Here is a 21,036-nt window from a genome sequence, read left to right as displayed (position 1 = left end):
TAGATTTTGGAAAAGTTCTGGTGTAAACCATCTGCTCCTAAAGTGGGAAGTGAGATGGTCTAATAATGAAAGAGCACGTAAGTCAGATAAATGAAAGTCCTAGTGCAGATTTTGGCTTTTATGACTTTGTGACATTGGACGTGCCTCTTTTTTTTTTTTTTTAATAATGATTTTTTATTATATTATGTTAGTCACCATACAGTACATCCCCGGTTTCCAATGTAAGGCTCGATGATTCATTAGTTGTGTATAACACCCAGTGCACCATGCAATATGTGCCCTCCTTACTACCCATCACCGGTCTATACCATTCCCCCACCCCCCTCCCCTCTATAGCCCTCAGTTTGTTTCTCATAGTCCATAGTCTCTCATGTTTCATTCCCCCTTCTGATTACCCCCCCTTTCTTTATCCCTTTCTTCCCCTACTGATCATTCTAGTTCTTATGTTCCATAGATGAGAGAAATCATATGATAGTTGTCTTTCTCTGCTTGACTTATTTCACTAAGCATTATCTCCTCCAGTGCCGTCCATGTTGTAGCAAATGTTGAGAACTCGTTCTTTCTGATTGCTGAGTAATATTCCATTGTACATATGGACCACAACTTCTTAATCCAGTCATCTGTTGCAGGGCATCTCGGCTCCTTCCACGATTTAGCTATTGTGGACATTGCTGCTATGAACATTGGGGTGCATATGGCCCTTCTCTTCACTACGTCTGTATCTTTGGGGTAAACACCCAGTAGCGCAATGGCTGGATCATAGGGTAGCTCAATTTTTAACTTTTTAAGGGACCTCCACACTGTTTTCCAGAGTGGCTGTACCAACTTGTATTCCCACCAACAATGTAGGAGGGATCCCCTTTCTCCACATCCTCTCCAACAATTGTTGTTTCTTGCCTTGTCAATTTTTGCCATTCTAACTGGCGTAAGGTGGTATCTCAGTGTGGTTTTGATTTGAATTTCCTTGATGGCTAATGATTTTGAACATTTTTTCATGTGTCTGTTAGCCATTTGTATGTCTTCATTGGAAAAGTGTCTGTTCATATCTTCTGCCCATTTTTTGATTTGTTTATTTGTTTCTCGTGTATTGAGTTTGAGAAGTTCTTTGTAGATCTTGGATACCAGTCCTTTATCTGTAGTGTCATTTGCAAATATCTTCTCCCATTCCGTGGGCTGCCTCTTAGTTTTTCTGACTGTTTCCTTGGCTGTGCAGAAACTTTTAATCTTGATGAAGTCCCATAAATTCATTTTATCTTTTGTTTCTCTTGCCTTTGGGGATGTATCATGAAAAAGGTTGCTTTGGCCGATGTCGTAGAGGTTGCTGCCTATGTTCTCCTCTAGAATTTTGATGGATTCCTGTCTCACATCGAGGTCTTTCATCCATTTGGAGTTTATTTTTGTGTATGGTGTGAGATAGTGGTCAAGTTTCATTCTTTTGCATGTAGCTGTCCAATTTTCCCAGCACCATTTATTGAAGAGACTGTCTTTTTCCCATCGGATGTTTTTTCCTGCTTTATCAAATATTAGTTGCCCAAAGAGCTGAGGGTCCATTTCTGGGCTCTCTATTCTGTTCCATTGGTCTATGTGTCTGTTTTTGTGCCAGTACCATGCTGTCTTTGTGATCACAGCTTTGTAGTACAGCTCGAAATCCGGCATTGTGATACCCCCAGCTTTGTTTTTCCTTTTCAACAGTTCCTTGGAGATTCGGGGTCTTTTCTGGTTCCATACAAATTTAAGGACTATTTGTTCCAGTTCCTTGAAAAACGTTCTCGGTATTTTGATCGGGATAGCATTGAAAGTGTAGATTGCTCTGGGTAGCATGGACATTTTAACTATGTTAATTCTTCCGATCCATGAGCATGGAATATCTTTCCATCTTTTTATGTCTTCCTCAATGTCTTTTAAGAGTGATTTATAGTTTCTAGAATAAAGGTCCTTTACGTCTCTGGTTAAGTTAATTCCAAGGTAACGTATGGTTTTTGGTGCTATTGTAAATGGGATGGATTCCCTAATTTCTCTTTCTTCATTCTCGTTATTCGTGTACAGAAATGCAACTGATTTCTGAGCATTGATTTTGTATCCCGCCACGTTACTGAATTGCTCTATAACTTCTAATAGTTTGGGAGTGGCTTCTTTTGGGTTTTCCATATAGAGTATCATGTCATCTGCGAAGAGAGACATTTTGACTTCTTCTTTGCCGATTTGAATACCTTTGATCCCTTTTTGTCGTCTCATTGCTGTTGCAAGGACTTCTAGTACTATGTTGAATAATAGTGGCGAGAGTGGGCATCCTTGTCGTGTTCCTGATCTTAAGGGAAAGGCTTCCAGCTTTTCCCCATTGAGAATAATATTTGCAGTAGGCTTTTCATAGATGGCTTTTATGAGATTGAGAAATGTACCTTCTATACCTACACTCTGAAGGGTTTTAATCAGGAAAGGATGCTGTATTTTGTCAAATGCTTTTTCGGCATCGATTGAGAGGATCATATGGTTCTTGAGTCTTTTCTTGTTGATATGATGTATCACGCTGATTGATTTGCGAATATTGAACCACGCTTGCATCCCAGGTATGAATCCCACTTGATCGTGGTGGATAATCCTTTTAATGAACTGTTGGATTCTATTAGCAAGTATCTTGTTGAGGATTTTGGCGTCCATATTCATTAGGGAAATCGGTCTGTAATTCTCCTTTTTGAGGGGGTCTTTGCCTGGTTTGGGGATCAAGGTAATATTGGCCTCATAGAATGAGTTTGGTAGCTTTCCTTCTGTTTCTATTTTTTGAAATAGCTTTAGGAGAATAGGTATTATTTCTTCTTTGAATGTTTGGTAGAATTCCCCAGGAAAACCGTCCGGGCCTGGAGTTTTGTTATTTGGAAGGTTGTTTATCACTGACTCAATTTCTTCATAATTAATTGGCCTGTTTAAGAAATCAATTTCTTCCGGTTTCAATCTTGGTAGTTTATAGGTTTCCAGGAAGGATTCCATCTCTTCCAGATTGCTTAGTTTATTGGCATATAGCTGTTGATAAAAATTTCTAATAATCCTTCCAATTTCAATGGTGTTCGTCGTGACCTCTCCTTTTTCATTCATAATTTTAATAATCTGGGTCCTTTCTCTTTTCTTTTGGATAAGTCTTGCCAGTGGTCTGTCAATTTTATTGATTCTCTCCAAGAACCAGCTTCTAGTCCTGTTGATCTGCTCTACTGTACTTCTGGTTTCTGCTTGATTGATTTCAGCTTTAATTTTGGTCAACTGCTTCCTTGTGCGTGGATTAGGCCTGTCCCTCTGTTGCTGTTCCAGCTTCTTGAGGTGAGAATATAAAAACTGCATTTTAGATTTTTCTATTCTTTTGAGTGAGGCTTGGATGGCTATGTATTTCCCCCTTAGGACTGCCTTTGCAGTATCCCATAGGTTTTGGACTGTTGTATTTTCATTCTCATTGGTCTCCATAAATTGTTTAATTTGATTTTTGATTTCCTGGTTTATCGAGTCATTCCTGAGCAGGATGGTTCTTAGTCTCCAAGTGTTTGAGTTTCTTCCAAATTTTTCCTTGTGTTTGAGTTCCAATTTCAGAGCATTGTGGTCTGAGAATATGCAGGGGATAATTTCAATCTTTTGGTATCGGCTGAGACCTGTTTTGTGTCCCAGAACATGATCTATTCTTGAAAATGTTCCATGGGCATTAGAATAGAATGAGTATTCTTTGGTTCCGGGGTGTAGTGTTCTATATATATCTAAGAGGTCCAACTCATCGAGTATGGCATTCAAAGCCTTTGATTCTTTGCTTAGTTTTTGCCAGGGTGTTCTGTCTATTTCTGAGAGTGGAGTGTTGAGGTCCCCTACTATTAATGTATTTTTATCTATATGTCTCTTTATTCTGGTTAAGAGTTGGCTTGTGTATCTTGCTGCTCCCCTGTTGGGGGCATATATATTTATAATTGTCATATCCACTTGTTGAATACTTCCTTTAAGAATAATATAGTGCCCTTCTGCATCTCTAACTATAGTCTGTAGTTTAAAATCCAGTTTATCTGATATGAGAATTGCTACCCCAGCTTTCTTTTGAGGTCCATTTGCGTGAAAGATGGTACTCCATCCCCTTACTCTCAGTCTGAATGCATCTTTGGGTTCGAAATGAGTCTCTTGTAGACAACAAATGGATGGGTCATTTCTTTTTATCCAATCTGCAACCCTGTGGCGTTTAAAGCAAGAATTTAAACCATTAATGTTAAGGCTGAGTACTGAGAGATATGCTTTTAATTCTGCCATGTTGTCAGTAAAGTCTTTGTTTGTATTGGCTGTGACTTTCTGTTTTGTATCACTCTTGGGGCCTTTTTACTTTTATAGAACCCCCCGTAATACCTCCTGTAGGGCTGGTTTCGTGGTTACGAAATTGGCTAGTGACTGTCGATTCTGAAATGTCTTTATTTCTCCATCAATTCTGAATGACAGCCTTGCTGGATAAAGGATCCTTGGCTGCATGTTTTTCTCTGAAAGAGCTTTAAAAATGCTCCCCCAACCCTTTCTCTCATTCCAGGTCTGTGTAGACAGGTCTGACGTAATTCTGATGCCTTTGCCTTGGTACGTGAGAAATTTCTTTGCCCTGGCCGCTTTCAATACTGTATCCTTGGATCTCATATTTGCGAGTTGCACTATGACGTGACGTGGTGTAGGTCTGTCATGGTTGAGCTTGGGAGGGGTCCTCTCTGCCTCTTGGACACGAATTTTTGTTTCCCTTGCTAGATTAGGGAAGTTTTCAGCTACAATTTGTTCAAATATCTCTTCTAGACCTCTGTTTTTCTCCACCCCCTCGGGGATGCCGATGATTCTAACATTGGATCATTTCGTTGAGTCAGTAATCTCCCGTAGCCAACATTCGTGGGCGTGGATTTTTTTAAGACCATCTTCTATTTTTATTTTTTCCTCTATTAACCCATCCTCCAATTCACTAACCCTTTCCTCCGCTTCCGTGACCCTGGCCGTCAGAGCCTCTAGTTTTGCCTGCATTTGGCTCATAGAATTTTTAATTTCTGTCAGATTCGCTCTCATTTCCGCCCTTAGGGATTCTATATTCTCAGTAACATTTTCCTGAATACTTTTTTCAAGTCTACTCATTATCTTGACCATTGTTACTCTGAATTCCATTTCTGATAATTTGTTTACATCCATATCCGTTACTTCTGTGGCAGAGGCCACTGACTCACTGTCTTTTCTTTGCTGGGGGGGGCTTCTCCTTCTTGTCATTCTAATGAGGGGAGGTTGCGGGGTTGTCCAGAGCCCAAATTATTGACTGGGTCCCAGGCCGTGCCCCTTGTTTTATAGGGATCTTAGAGATGTGGGCTTCTTCTTTAAAGATTTTATTTATTTACTTATCTGAGAGAGGGAGACAGACAGCAAGAATGGAACAGAAGCAGGGGAGTGAGAGAGGAAGAAGCAGGCTCCCAGCGGAGGAGCCCGATGAGGGACTCCTTTCCGGAACGCTGGGATCACGCCCTAAGCCGGAGAGAGGCGCTCAATGACTGCGCCACCCAGGCACCCCGGGTTGTGCGCTTCTTGATTTTTCAGCCTGCCTTCTGTGTTCTGGGGGAGGGGCCTGCCGCGCCGATACTCAGGCAACCCTGTTTGTTTAGAGTCTCCGTGACCCCTGCGAGGGGGGATGGGGATGGGCACGCTGTGAGCCGGTATTTCCAGGCTTTTGTTCTCTGGCGGCTTTCCCTGGCGGCCGGCTATGCCTCTTCTGAGGGTCAGAGCAGCAGAGGCTGCATTGTCACAGAACAGAGGGATTGCGGCCCGTTCTCCACTGATGTTCTGGCCACTTTAACTCTGTTACTGTTTGTGCTGCTCAACCCTGCAGCGTCCCGGGATGTGCGCACCAACTCGGCGTCCCTGCCCTCACTTCCAGGGCCGCCCCGTCTCTGTCCTTTGTGTTTCTAATGCCGCCAGCCACCGGCCGCCCCGCACGCTCCCGGGTCTCCCGGTCTCAGTCTATGCCCGGTGAGCACACCTCGATTCCGGAGTTTCGGGAGAAGCCTGGTGGCGCGCGCACCCGCACCCGGTTCAGGGTCTCAGTCTGCTCTTTCGCGGGTGCCGACCGCGAGTCCGCCTGCTCCCCCGTGCAGGTGGCCCGCCAGCCGCCAGCCGCCCCGCACGCGCTCCGGGAGTTCCCGGTCTCAGTCTGGATCCCGTGAGCACAGCGGGATTCCGGTGTTCCAGGAGATGCCTGGTGGCGCGCGCACCCGGCTCACCGGTCTCAGTCCACTCTCTCGCGGGTGCCCTCTGTGAGTCCGCCCGCTCCCCCGTGCAGGTGGCTGCCGCTTCCCGGAGCCCAAACGCGGCGGCTCCCTCCCCCTTCCGTTTATCTTCCGATATCTGTGCACGGTTTACAGCTCCCCTCTTCGTACCTCAATACTCAGCGCTGGAGATGTTCATTTGTAGAGTTCCAGATGCATCATCCTGCGTCTCAGGCTGATTCCGTGGTTATTTAGGCTGGTCTGGTACCTATCCAGCTCGACTCAGGGGACCGCCTGAAAAAGGGGTCCCCTACTCCTCCGCCATCTTAACTCCCTCTCCCCCTTGGACGTGCCTCTTGATTTCTATAAGCCTAAATTTCTTCATCTCTGAATTGAGAATAATAATAATAACTGTGCTAATGGAGGTAAGATATTGGGTAGTTCTTGATGCATGGCAATGTGCTCAGTAAGTGGTAGCTTCTATGTTATCCGAGCATCTGTTAACTAAAGTATCTAATTAATATATAAGAACTGTCACCGAGACTTCAGAGAGCTAGGAAAATTTTTCTGGGTGGTTTATTATTCTTTGCGTTTTTATATTAGTCAGTGTTTCATTTTTGTACTCATTTTTACTTCTGTGGTGTTTTTTATTGCCATACAAAGCATTCAGAATTCTGACTTGATAAGTTTCCTTTGTAAGGAAATGATTAACTTGATCAAATTGTCTCTTAAAAAGCTCATTGAGAATGCTAAACATAAAAAAGAAAATGAGCTAATTGCCAAGAGAGAGAAACTGATTTTGGAAATAGAAAAGGAATCACGGCGCATGGAAGAGTTCACAGAATTTGCAGAATTGGACCGCATGCAACAGGTATGATAAGCACAGAAGAGAATAGCTATGCCTGGCCTGTAGATTAATCCAGGACGTATTTGCATACATTTAAAAATATAGAAAAACATATGCATACTGTGGCAAAGAGGGGTCTGACTCTTAGGTGTGGAACTGGTACTATTTATGTGATCTTTCTTGTGACTTAGTTTTCTATCTGTAAAATAGATGGATCCATATCTTTTGCTCTATATCATAGTAGTGTTGTGAAGTTGATATTTAAAGTTGCAGTGTAAATGCAAGGACACAGCCCATGCAGTGTCACATTATCTTATTTTTATAACATCACTTGGCTATTTCTTGAGATAAAAAATTATTTGCTTTCAGTATGTGACAGATGTAAGGCAACTACAAAAACGTACTCAGGAATCGGAGGAAGCAGTTCAGTTTATTAATAAAGAAGAGGAACTTTTCAAATGGGAATTGACAAAATATCCTGAACTGGATAAATTAAAAGTGAACATTGAGCCCTATCAGAAGTTTTTTAATCTTGTTCTGAAATGGCAACGAACAGAAAAACGGTAATTTCTGGTAATGCAATAAAAATTAAACAGATGATGTATCGGAATTTGTAAAATGTATAGTGATCTTTGATGCTGTTATTGGCTAAGTGTTTGGAAGTAGGACATATTCATCCATTTGAATGAGAACCAAGTGTCCTCCAGGAGAAAGGCCAACTGGTGCTAAGGTAGCACCTGACCTTACTAATATGCTACTAAAGTCTCACTTGGGTTTTCCGGAGCTGATTCACTTTTTTATGCAATGAATGAAGTTAACTAATATTTTGGGAGTCCAATCTGCATTTCATTTGGCTACTCTTAGTCATCCGTTTATGGCCTGATACATATTTTAGCATGTGCAGCATGGCTGAGATGATGGTGTTAGTCTTATCTCTCTACCATCAGCTCTACCTGTGTGATTAAGAAAAACTGTTAACCGCTCTTTTAAAATGAGGAGTCTAGCCTAAAGAATCTCCAAGTCCCCCTATGCACTCCAGAAGTTTCCAAGTTTAATATTTTGTCTTTCAATTCAGGTGGATGGATGGAGGGTTTTTGGACCTTAATGGGGAAAGTATGGAAGCTGATGTGGATGAATTTTCCCGAGAAATGTTTAAGACACTGAAATTTTTCCAAATGAAGCAAAAGAAGGAATTACAAGAAAAAAGAAAGGCAGCAAAGAGGCGATCTCTGGGAGAAGAGAGACTTGAAGAAGAACCAAAGGAGAATCCTACTATTACTATGTGTTCCACAGTAATGGAGCAGATAAAAGTTTTTAAGGTACAAACACATTTAATGACATTTTCGAAAGCCCTGGTAGGAGCTATTTACATCATCCAGTGCTAATGAAGAGAAATAGGAAGATTTGGAAGCAAAACCAAAGCTGATTCTGAAAAACTTGATCTACTACTAAATCCATGCTTCATTCTTTGCTCATAAAGTCATCGAAATCAATCCCTTTGTAGAACAATGCATGGCAAATAGCCAAGCCTAGCATGACTAGCGACAATGATATGAAGAGGGTAAAAAATGACTAGTGCAGACCAGTCAGCCTATCCAAGGGCAACCACACAGGGTAACAGTTAGTTGGGAAAGCGTTGAAGTCACGCCACTCAGGTTTGTATCACAGTGCCGTGCTTGGTAGTGGCAGATCTTGGGCAGGCTATTTAGCTTCCCGGGCTTCAGTCATTTTTATGAGAGGATAGTCACTGTTTTTGTGACCGTGAATACAGCCTCCAGCTAGGTCCCTAGGCAGCAGTGGCATTGGTTCCAGCAGCAGTGCCAAGTTTCCACCGTTGGCATGCTCAGAGTACAAACTGGAATGGGATTTTGAGCATTGTTCCTGTCTGTGCTGAGCGCACTCAGAGATTTCATGAGCTGCCTGAAATTTTTTTAAAGAAACTGCTTAAAATTATTTTCAATATTTAATATACTTGTGTGGCTTAAAAAATAAAAAAATATATATCTGAGGGGCACGTGAGTGGCTCAGTCAGTTAAGCCTCCGACTCTTGACCTCAATTCAGGTCTTGATTTCAGGGTTCTGAGTTCAAGCTCCACGTTGGGCTCCATGTTGGGCGTGGAGCCTACTTAAAAAAAAAAAAAAAGATGTATCTGGAAAGTCTCCTTCTCATGTTTCTCGTCCGTATAACTCAGGTTATCAATGTTATGCCTTTCACGTGTATACTTCCAGAGTTTTGTCACACATATAACAATGTGAATATATATTCTTATTCTTCCATCTTTCTACATAAAATATAGTGTACTGTATGTATTATTCCCCCCTTTGTTTTGATTACTTTGAGACTTTTCTCATCTCTTTTTTTTTGCACCTATATAATATTATATATTGGTGTTAGATTTCATGTGTGTGAAGGTAAATTCCAGAACAGTAAATGCCAGGTTAAAATCTATAGTCAAATTACCTTACCTGGGGGCTCTACCTATTTAAAATCTTACCACCCACAACAAGAGAATATCCTCAAACTTGGGTTTTTGCTAATCTGCTAGAGAATTTTCATTTCTCTTATTACATAAAGTGTTAAGCATATTTGTTTTTATTTAAGAATATTTTGTATTTCTTTGTGAACTATTTGGTCTTATCATTGCTTATTTGTCTATTGAATTATTAGTCTTTGTCTTACTGATTTCTAGGACATAATATGTATTAATATTTATATTTCTATATTAATATTAATTATATCAATAGTTCTAGGACATATTAATTTCCTAGGACCTTATAAGTATATATAACACATATATATTATAGAGACTAGGCTTTGTCTATGATGTGTTTTGCAAATATTTATTTGTTTTTTGATTTCATTGTGGCTCTTGCCTGACAGAAACCTTTTTTTTTTTTTTTTTTTTGAAGATTTTATTTACTGTGGGGCGCCTGGGTGGTTCAGTCATTAAGCATCTGCCTTCGTCTTGGGTCATGGTCCCAGGGTCCTGGGACTGAGCCCCGCATCAGTCTCCCTGCTCAGCGGGAAGCCTGCTTCTCTCTCTCCCACTCCCCCTGCTTGTGTTCCCTCTCTTGCTGTGTCTCTCTGACAAATAAATAAAAGATTTTTGAAATCTTTTATTTATTTGTCTGTTTATTTATTTATTTGAGAGAGAGAGCATGAGCAAGGGAAGGGGCAGAGGGGGAGGGAGAGAGGAGGGAGAGAGAGAATCTCAAGTAGACTCTCTGCTGAGTGCAGAGCCCTACTTGGGGCTGGATCTCACAACCCTGAGATCATCAATAAGTCTATTATCTGCTGTCTGTATTTCAGTATATGTGCTGCCAAAGTGAGCACAATAATGAATTTTTAATAATTTGAGAGTATGTCCTTTCTACTTTTTAGGTGTTAATAATTCATTTATTTAACAAATACTTACTGAGTGCCTGTTATGTTATATCAAGTTCTGATGAATGCTGGGGAGTATGGGTAAGCAAAAACACATGATGATGATAACAAATGGAAGATTAAAAACTTAGTCCTGGGGCGCCTGGGTGGCACAGCGGTTAAGCGCCTGCCTTCGGCTCAGGGCGTGATCCCGGCATTCTGGGATCGAGCCCCACATCAGGCTCCTCCGCTGGGAGCCTGCTTCTTCCTCTCCCACTCCCCCTGCTTGTGTTCCCTCTCTCGCTGGCTGCCTCTATCTCTGTCAAATAAATAAATAAATAAAATCTTTAAAAAAAAAAAAACTTAGTCCTTACTAATCAAAATGAAAAGTTGGATAATCTATGATCCTCTAATCTTAAAAAAATTTACTTTATTAAATTATTTGCAAAAAATGGAGACATGACAGTCATATAAATATAAAAATAAACATGTATCAAATATTTTATTCTATTTATTAATTAATGAGAGAACAAGTTAGGTGGTAAATCTGGTTCAAAGAGCAGTTGAGGAGCTGAGTATTTATGGGCAATTTAATAAAGGAATGTTAGATTGCTAGTGTTGATATAAAACTGGTTAATGTCACACAGAACAATAAACCATAACATTTGGAGTTACCTTTTTAATTTAACAGAAGGTACTTGCATGTCTACTGGACAAAAATCTACAAGTTGTAATTTTACAAAGTCTGGGACAATGAGTAATAAACAGTGAGTTGAATAAAATACAGTTTTTAAATGGTTACATTTTCCTTAGGTGGCCCTGTACCTGGGATGACACTGAAAGGACACACCACATACATTTTTTTTTTTTTGCGTTTTTCCCCTAAGTTTTAAATAATTTTTATCAGCATCTGTTGTGAAACCAAAAATTTGGGGAACCAGTGCCCTATAATATGGTACTGGAAACAAGGTTAGTGTTGGGTAATGTTGGTTGATTGCTTTTGACTTGAAAAAAATATATTTTTATATACTTATAATTTTATCATTAGCTTACTGTTTTTTCTTTGTTACTAGCTTGTATTTTTTTTCAATAAATTTATTGAGATATAATTCACATATTATAACATTCACCCTTTAAAGCATACAGTTCAATGGCTTCTTAGAATATTCACAGTTTTGCAATCATTACCACTATCTAATTTTAGAACATCTTCATCACTCCAGAAAGTAAGCCCTTAACTATTTTTTTTTAAGATTTTATTTATTTATTTGAGAGAGAGAGAGACAGAGGGAGAGAAAGCACGAACAGAGGGGAGAGGGAGAAGCAGGCTCCCTGCTGAGCTGGGACCCTGACGTGGGGCTCAATCTCAGGATCCTGGGACCATGACCCAAGCCAAAGCCAGTTGCTTAACCAACTGAGCCACCCAGGCGCCCCAGGCCCTTAACTATTAACAGTCATTCCCATTTCCTTCTCCTCCCAGACCATGCAACTACTAATCTCCTTTCTGTCTCTATGAATTTATCTATCCTAGACATTTCATATAAATGGAATCATGTTGTATGTAGTCTTCACAACTGGCTTCTTTCACTTAGTATATGTTTTCAAGGTTCTTCAATGTTGTAATATGTATCATACTTCACTCTTTTTTATTGATGAATGATACTCTATTGTATAGATATATCACATTTTGTTTATCCATTCATCACTTGATGAACATTTGTATTGCTTTCACTTTTTAGCTCTTATGAATAATGCCACTATGAATATTCATGTATAAGTTTTTGTGTAGATGTGTGTTTCACTTCTCTTGAGTATATACTGAGGAGTGGAATTGCAGGGTTACATGGTGATTCTATGTTTAACTTTATGAGGAACTGCCAGACTGTTTTCCAAAGTGGCTGCACTATTTTACATTCCCATCAACAATGCACGGGGGTTCCAATTTGTCCACAACCTTGTCAACACTTGTTATTGTCTGTCTTTTGGAGTATAGCCATCCCAATGAGTATGAAGTGGTATCTCATTGCGGTTTTGATTTATATTTACTAATTAATTTACCTAATGACTAATGATATTGAGAATCTTTTCATGTTTTTATTGATCATTTGTATATATTCTTTGGAGAAATATCTGTTTAAACCCTTTCCCAGTTTTAAATTGGGTTATTTGTCTCTTATCATTAAATTGTAGTGGTTTTTTCTTTTTTTGTATATTGTAGATGCAAGTCCTTTATGCTTTAAAATTTTTCTCCTGGGGCACCTGGGTGGCTCAGTTGGTTAAGCATTGGACTCTTAATTTCGACTCAGGTTATGATCTCAGGATCATGAGATTGAGCCCTGTGTCAGCTCCATGCTAAGTATGGAGCTGGCTTAAGGTTCTCTCTTTCCCCCTGCCCCTCCCCTGCCATTTGCATGCATGCAACATTCTCTCTCTCTCTCAAAAAAATACATAGGTATATTAAAATTTTTTTTCTCGGGGCGCCTGGGTGGCACAGCGGTTAAGCGTCTGCCTTCGGCTCAGGGCGTGATCCCGGCGTTGTGGGATCGAGCCCCACATCAGGCTCCTCCGCTGTGAGCCTGCTTCTTCCTCTCCCACTCCCCCTGCTGTGTTCCCTCTCTCGCTGGCTGTCTCTATCTCTGTTAAATAAATAAAATCTTTAAAAAAAATTTTTTTTTTCTCCCATTCTGTGGATTGTCTTACTTTTTGGTGGTGTGTTCTGAAGCACAAAAGTTTTAATTTCTGATGATGTCTCATTTATCTATTTTTTCTTTTGTTGCTTGTGCTTTTGGTGTCATAGCTAAGAAACAGTTGCTTAATCTGTGAATAATTACTAGGGATGACATGAAATCTCTTAGAGATTTTCATTTATTATATCTTTAAGAAAAATCTTTCCTCCATCTTTTCCTTGGATAAGGACAACCCAGGAATGGGCCCTTTGTGGCTATCATATTGTTCACAGCTCTTCTTGATAGACCTAATACAAATTTGGGAACAGTGTTACTGTATGCTGAATATAGGACAGTAGCTCTTAGTTATGCCTATCTTAGGTAGTTATGCTGTGCATTTTTTACTTGTACCATATTTTATTTGTCCCTGATACCTTTGGAATTTTTCTGAGAAATGGAGCAATAATGCAGCATCAACTTATTAAAATACATTTTAAACCTTAAGAAAAGGAAGCTGGGTTTGCATTGAATCTTTAGATTGATTTGGGAAGTATTGCCATCTTAATGATATTAATTCTTCCAGTATGTGAGTTTGAGGTATTTTTACATTTTATTTGGCCTTCTTTAATTTCTTTTAACAATTATTTGTAATTTTCAGTCTATAAGTGTTGCATTTCTTTTATTTATTTATTTATTTATTTTTTAAAGATTTTATTTATTTATTTGACAGAGAGACATCTAGAGAGAGAGGGAACACAAGCAGGGGGAGTGGGAGAGGAAGAAGCAGGCTTCCAGAGGAGAAGCCTGATGTGGGGCTCGATCCCAGAACGCTGGGATCACACCCTGAGCTGAGGGCAGACGCTTAACGACTGCGCCACCCAGGAGCCCCATGCATTTCTTTTATTAGACTTACTCCTAAGTATTTTATATTTCTTGATGCTATTGTACATGAAATTTTTTCACCTACTTTGAGTTTTGGGTTGTTTATTGCTAGTTTATAGAAATATAATTGATTTTTGTATATTGATTTTGCATCCTGCAACCTTGCTGAACTCATTTATTAGTTTTTATGGTTTTTAAATGAATTCCTTAGTGGGGCACCTGACTGGCTTAAGTGGTGGAGCGTGCAACTGTCAATGTCAGGGTTGTAAATTCGAGCCCCACGTTGGGTGTATAGATTACTTAAAAATAAAATTAAAAGAATAAATTCCTTAGAATTTTCTGTATATGAGATCATGTAATCTGTAAATAGAAATAGTTTTATGTTTTTCTTTTCAATCTTAATGTCTTTTAAAAATTTTTTTCACATAATTAGTGACTTGGATATTGACATTAGTTAGAGTCTTCTAGTTCAATGTTTTCGTTGTCCAGGTCACACAAACTGACTTTTGCCCCTCAGAGAGAACACAATGTAGCAAGAGAAATGGCTGTAAACAACTGGTAATACGAGGCAGAATGAAGAAATTCATAGGTAGAGGATAGCAGAATCTTCTGAAAGAAAAGGGCATGGAGTAATTAATTTTGTCATTTGGAAAACAGATAAGGCTTTACTAAGGAGGTGACCAGAAGTTTAAGTATGGTTTTGTTGGGCTTTGAATTGGATTGGGAACAGGAAAAGATAAGTGTTCTTTCTCTATCTCTCTTTAGTAACACATTTTTATTATCTAATACTTGAAGAATATATGTTACATGTATGTGAGCTATGAAGAAAATGAACATGCATGCAAACTTCCCTCTTCTTTAAAATTAAAAGGTTATAAATACTCTTGCTTCTCTCTGTGTAATCCTTTCCTGTTTTAAGCCCCTTAATCCCCCTTGAAGATAAGCGTGTCATAAATTGTTTGTAGTTCTCTTTTTTTGTTCACATTTTTTGCAACAATTTATAAAAATATATCATTCATTTGTAGTCTTACATGACTTGATTTTTTCCCTCAGCCTTATGTTTCGAAAACGCATCCATGTCTTGGGAATGACTGTAGCCCTTCATTTTCATTGCTATATATATTAGCAGTATAATTAGCTATAATATTACCTAATTCATTGATTTTCCTACTGACACTCTTATGAACAAAAATCTCTCAAAGTACTTACATTTCATATATCTTCTTCTAGGAAATGCTTATTTATACCCTTTGACTCTTCTGTCATTTTTGTTTCAGTGGTTGTTTCTGTTGTTTTTATTGTTAATTTATGGAATTTTTAATAATATATTCTGGGTAATAATCCTTTGTCACTTACATGTTAATGAATCTATCAGTGCATGGTATTTAGATTTTCTTTAACGTCTTTTAATAAAATTATATGGTTTCTCCAAAATAGCTTTGCACAGCTTTCACTTAATTTATCCCTAGGTAGGGGCACCTGGCTGGCTCTGTCAGAAGAGCATGTGACTCTTGATCTCAGGGTTGTGGGTTTGAGCCCCGAGCTGGGTGTAGAGATTACTAAAAAATATATAAATAAACTTTAAAAATTAAACAAAAATTTATCCCTAGGTACTTTATTTTATTGTTGCTATTGTAAATTGATCTTTTTGTTAATTATGGTATCTGTGGCTTATATACAGTAATTCTTTTAATTTTCTTTATATTAATTTAATACCAGTCATTGTACATAGACAATAATCTGTGAACAATGTCAGTTTTTTTTTAATACCCTCTAGGTCCATCCATGTTGCAAATGGTATGATCTCATTCTTTTTTTTTTAGAGAGAGAGTGCACACACATGTATGAGTGTATGGGGGGAGGGGCAGAGGGAAAAGAAGAGAGAGAGAACCCTAAGCATGCTCCATGCCCAGGACAAAGTGTGCCTTGGGGCTCTATCTCACAACCCTGAGATCATGACCCGAGCCAAAGTCAAGAGTTGGAGGCTTAACTGACTGAGCCACTCAGGTGCCTTGATCTCATTCTTTTTTATGGCTGAGTAATATTCCAATGTATATATACCACATCCTCTTCCATTCATCTATTGATGGATACTTGGGTTGCTTGGGTTGCTTCCATGTCTTAGCTGTTGTAAATAATACTGCAGTAAACATAGGGCGCATACATCTTTTTGAATTCATGTCTTTGTTTTCTTTGGGTAGTTTCATTTTTAAAATTTCTATCCCCCATATCTTTTATTTATATTACTTCACTGGCTGGGACACTCCATACAGTGTTCATTAGAAGTAGTAATAATAGGTATGCTTATCTTGTTCTTGATTTTAAAGAAAATTAATGAGGGCACGTGTTGTGATGAGCACTGGGTATTATACGCAACTAATGAATCATTGAACACTACATCAAAAACTAATGGTGTACTATATTTTGGCTAACTGAACATAATAATAAAAAACTTAAAAAAATAAAATGTTCTACTGTCAGTACCAAGAATGATGAACTAAATAGTTTCACTTGGTAGTTAATCTTCACTTCCAAACAGAAGTTACATTTTGGCATTTTGGTGCAGGCTTTTCCCCCATTTATGTTATGTGTGTATGTGTGTGTATTTATAAGTATATATTATGTTATATGTTTCTACATATAATATATACAACAACTTTTGTTTCTATAATAATATCAGAGTTTTAATTAGCATAGTCTTATCATATAGTTTAATATCATATAGAACATTTACCCCACTTCTCTTTTGCTCTTAAAATTTTCTGGGCTATTTCTAAATGGTTATTTGTGCAGGTGAACTTCAGAATCATTTTGTTAGTTTCTCTTCTCCTCTAAAATCTGATTGGGATTTTGACTGGACTCATCAAATATATCAAATAATGTCAAGAACTGTAATCTTTACACTATTGAGGCTTCATCTATAAAATCTATGTGTGCATGGCAGTCAAAAGAGTGACTCATTATTGTTTATATTTTCACCATTAGGATTATATCCCTACTGTCTCCATCCTGTGCAATCCAGGAATGAGAACTCGTCACTGGAAGCAGATATCAGAAATTGTAGGCTATGACTTGACTCCAGACTCTGGAACTACACTGAGAAAAATTTTAAAATTAAACCTTACACCATACTTGGAAAAATTCGAAGTGATAAGTGCAGGTGCAAGCAAGGTGAATATGAAGATCAACTGAAATACTTTATTTGATGAGTTTGTTTATCAAATGATCATAGTTTTTGTTGGGGTTGAGTGTATAATACTGGATAGTAGTGGGAGGAGAGGGAGAAACACAATAGGAGACCACTCTTTTTTTTCCCCCTACAAAGTGTATACTTTTATACTACTTCTTTGTAGTAAATCCAGGCTAGAAATGGCTCCTTTGACTTCTTCATGTGCATGTGTGTCATGTGATGTGTGTATATTCTAGCAGAATTAAGTATGGCCTTCTAGGATTCTTGAAATACACAGGAAGTATCTTCAGACTGTAGTCTGTAGAAAGTTCAGCAGGTATTTTATTCTAGTGTCTATTTTAGTACTGACAGTAGTAGTTTTCCTTAGCAAGTGAATTTTTTAAAAAACTACACTATTATTCTTAGGAATTTTTAAATTGTTTGAGAAACCTTTTTAACTTAAAGAGAGTTAAAGTGTCTTATGCTAAGAAAATGACTGGGCAATGCATCCAATGCTTACTGGATTCACCAGGGAAAGTCGATACAGTAAATAAGACCTTTCTTCACCATCCCCTTCTTTCTCCTTTTCTCCCTTTTAGGAATTTTCATTAGAGAAAGCCCTGCATACAATGATGGGAACCTGGGATGATATTGTTTTTCATATAAGTCCATATCGTGATACTGGAGTCTCTATTCTTTCTTCAGTAGATGAGATTCAGGCTCTCCTTGATGATCAAATTATAAAAACTCAGACAATGAGAGGCTCACCATTCATCAAACCATTTGAAAAAGAGATCAAGGTATGCTAAATATGATAGCTTCTGGTTCTTTATGAACATTGTAATCTTATTACATATATATTCTTGTGGAAATAAGTCAGTTTGTTGGATAGCTTTGGTGACATACAGGAACAGATATTTAAAATTAATGTGGAACCATATAGAACAGATCTGAGACATCAACTCTAATAATTTTGAAAAAAAAACAAATTTTGTTCTATTAAAAAAAAAACTTCCCATGGGGCGCCTGGGTGGCACAGCAGTTAAGCATCTGTCTTCGGCTCAGGGCGTGATCCCGGCGTTCTGGGATCGAGCCCCACATCAGGCTCCTCTGCTATGAGCCTGCTTCTTCCTCTCCCACTCCCCCTGTTTGTGTTCCCTCTCTCGCTGGCTGTCTCTATCTCTGTCGAATAAATAAATAAAATCTTAAAAAAAAAAAAAAAACTTCCCAATGACAATGATAGACTTGGAAGGAAAACAGTTGGTATTATTGATTCTAACTTTAGACAGCCTAGACCTTGTTTCATGCTATAGTCTTGTAACTTGTAATGAAGTTCTATACACCATACTTTAGCTATATTTGTAAACAACCAGCTTGAGGGTCTTTTAGAATAATTAATGAATTATGGTCCACTTGACATCAAAACAAATGATATTTGAGACTATAAGATTATTTCATATTCTTATAGTTGTTATGGGTAAATACAGAAAGGAAACAAATTATAATAATTAATAGCTTCATGGCTAGTATCAAAGTTCTAACTGGGGGCTATATAAAATGGGGGAAAAGACAGACAACAAATGGATGCTTCTCTTGATATTTACAGCCCCTGCTCTAGGGGCTTTATGTTTATTAAACCATCTAACCCCCATAACAGATGTTCAAGATGGATGATGTTATCTGTACTCAGAGATAAGGAAACCAAGGCATAGGAAGATAGGTAATTTACCCACATTCACCCAGGTAATAAATGACAGAACTGGGATTCAAACCAAGGTAGTCTGGTTTTAATTTGAACATAAATAGTACTTTCTTAGAAGACTTTGGCTCTCAGTATTTGGAGAAGATAGAGTGGTGTTCTTCCAAAAGGATATAATGCTACACATTTTTCCATGAATCAGGCTGGTCCACTTCTCCTGATAAGTGTTATGTCTTTTGTAGAAATTTCTTATCTAATGAGGGAGAATTTACAAGAAAAAAATTTAAAAGCTCTAAGAGCTTTTAAAACAATAAAAATAAGAGGCCTAATTTCTTGACACATAGGATCTTAACCCACATATTTAGGAACCAAAGAGATTGTATAATCATCTTCAGCTAGTGAAATATCTTGTCAATTCTAGGAGACCTGTGAGAATAAAGAGACTTCTTTGCTTGTCCCCCCCCTTACCCCGCTCCAAGTTGTGTTGATGTAGAGCAGGATTTCTCAACCTGGAATTAATGACATTTTGAGCTCAATAATTCTTGGTCGTGGGGGCTGTCTTGTACATGTTAGGAAGTGTAGTGGTGTTCCTGGCCTCTACCCATTAGATATTAGTAGCATCCTCACCTGAGGTCTCCAGACATTGTCAAATGTCCCTTGGGGTGGAGGGCAAAATAGCCCCTAGGTTGATAAGCACTGGTGTACCGCAAGATATTTCTGGGTGGTTTTCAGGCTTTGAATGGTTCCCTTAAGATTAAGAAATTGGTCTAAATAACCATAGTCATTTCCTATGGTGAGTTCCAATGACTTAGGAGAACTTGGGACTTCCTAGAGTTTTTCTAAGTCCATGCAATACCCACAAATGACCTTGAGCTGTTTTGCATTGATTTAAAAATAACAGTAAATTTTAAATAAATATTCCTTACTGTAATTTTTTAAGATTTTATTTATTTATTTGTCAGAGAGAGAGAGAGAGATAACACAGGCAGGGGGAGCGGCAGAGGCAGAGGGAGAAGCAGGCTCCCCGCTGAGCAGGGAGCCCAATGAGGGACTCTGTCCCAGGACCCTGGGATCATGACCTGAGCAGAAGGCAGATGCTTAACTGACTGAGCCACGCAGGTGTCCCATCTTGCTGTAATTTATGGTTTTTCTTTAATAACTGGAATTTAGTACAGTGTGCTTTTCATTAAGGCCTGGGAGGACCGCTTGATTCGAATACAAGAAACGATTGATGAATGGTTAAAAGTACAAGCTCACTGGCTGTACCTGGAGTCCATATTTTGTTCTGAGGATATTATGCAACAGATGCCAGAAGAAGGGCGCCAGTTTCAGACAGTAGACAGACACTGGAGAGATATCATGAAGTTCTGTGCAAAAGATCCAAAGGTGAAGTGTTTGTTTTCTCTCTTACAAATAAAGGGAACCTTTAATCGTGGTTATTAAAGAAAACATTTGGCTCTTTTTTTCTGATTACAAAAACAAAACCTGCTCATTGTATACAAACTGGAAAGATCAGAAAAATAGAAGAGAGTGCAAAGCATTAAAATAATTTTACTTTTCAATTCATATGATACACTACTTATAACTCAAATGCACATTTAACTCATTTGACTGTGAAAGACACTCACTGCTACTCTTCTTTTGCAAAATAAACTGTAAAGTAAAATAAGATGGGGGGGTGGAGAGAGAGAAAGAGAAAGAGAGAGAATGAGTATAGGTGATTCACCCAACATTCTACTCAGTGACTCTATATGCTTGGGAGTGATGGGAATAAAGAATCCGCAGGCTCTCAGTTGGCCTCACTTGTATGCATCTCTCCTAGTGAGTCTAGCACCTTGTGGAGTGTGATTCTCATGTTGAAAGACAGACTATGTATTTTTCATACACATAGTACGCATAGTCCATAGATATACATCCACTTTTTTATCTGGCATTCAACTTAAGAAATAAGAATTTCTTTGACTGCTGGATGAAAATTAGCCATGCTGGACTTATTGGGAGTCAACAGTACGCTGAAATTAATGGGTTCCAAAGATTTTGCCTTACACATTGATCTTAGAAACTTTGTGAAACATGATTTCCTGTAGGTCAGAAGTCAGCAATTTTTTTCTGCAAAGGACCAGGTGGTAAATATTTTAGACTTTGTGGGACATTCAGTCTTTTTGCAACTACTCAACTC

The 21,036-nt window shown here is 38.5% G+C and overlaps 1 protein-coding gene across 1 annotated transcript in view; it reads left to right on the top strand.

Annotated features, from left to right (window-relative positions):
- The window catches only part of DNAH12 (dynein axonemal heavy chain 12), a 199,297-nt gene that overhangs the window by 42,459 nt on the left and 135,802 nt on the right, over positions 1–21,036 (top strand). Inside the window, exons 15-20 of the mRNA XM_026501080.4 lie at positions 6,967–7,101; positions 7,447–7,640; positions 8,153–8,396; positions 16,975–17,160; positions 17,758–17,958; positions 20,049–20,243. Of these exons, the coding sequence (XP_026356865.3) occupies positions 6,967–7,101; positions 7,447–7,640; positions 8,153–8,396; positions 16,975–17,160; positions 17,758–17,958; positions 20,049–20,243 (1,155 nt within the window). The remainder of the gene's footprint in view (positions 1–6,966; positions 7,102–7,446; positions 7,641–8,152; positions 8,397–16,974; positions 17,161–17,757; positions 17,959–20,048; positions 20,244–21,036) is intronic.

The sequence above is a fragment of the Ursus arctos genome, unplaced genomic scaffold (assembly GCF_023065955.2).
Source record: "Ursus arctos isolate Adak ecotype North America unplaced genomic scaffold, UrsArc2.0 scaffold_14, whole genome shotgun sequence".
Classification (NCBI taxonomy): domain Eukaryota; kingdom Metazoa; phylum Chordata; class Mammalia; order Carnivora; family Ursidae; genus Ursus; species Ursus arctos.
Note: the sequence above shows the minus strand (reverse complement) of the source record. Positions and strands in the feature narration are given on the sequence as shown.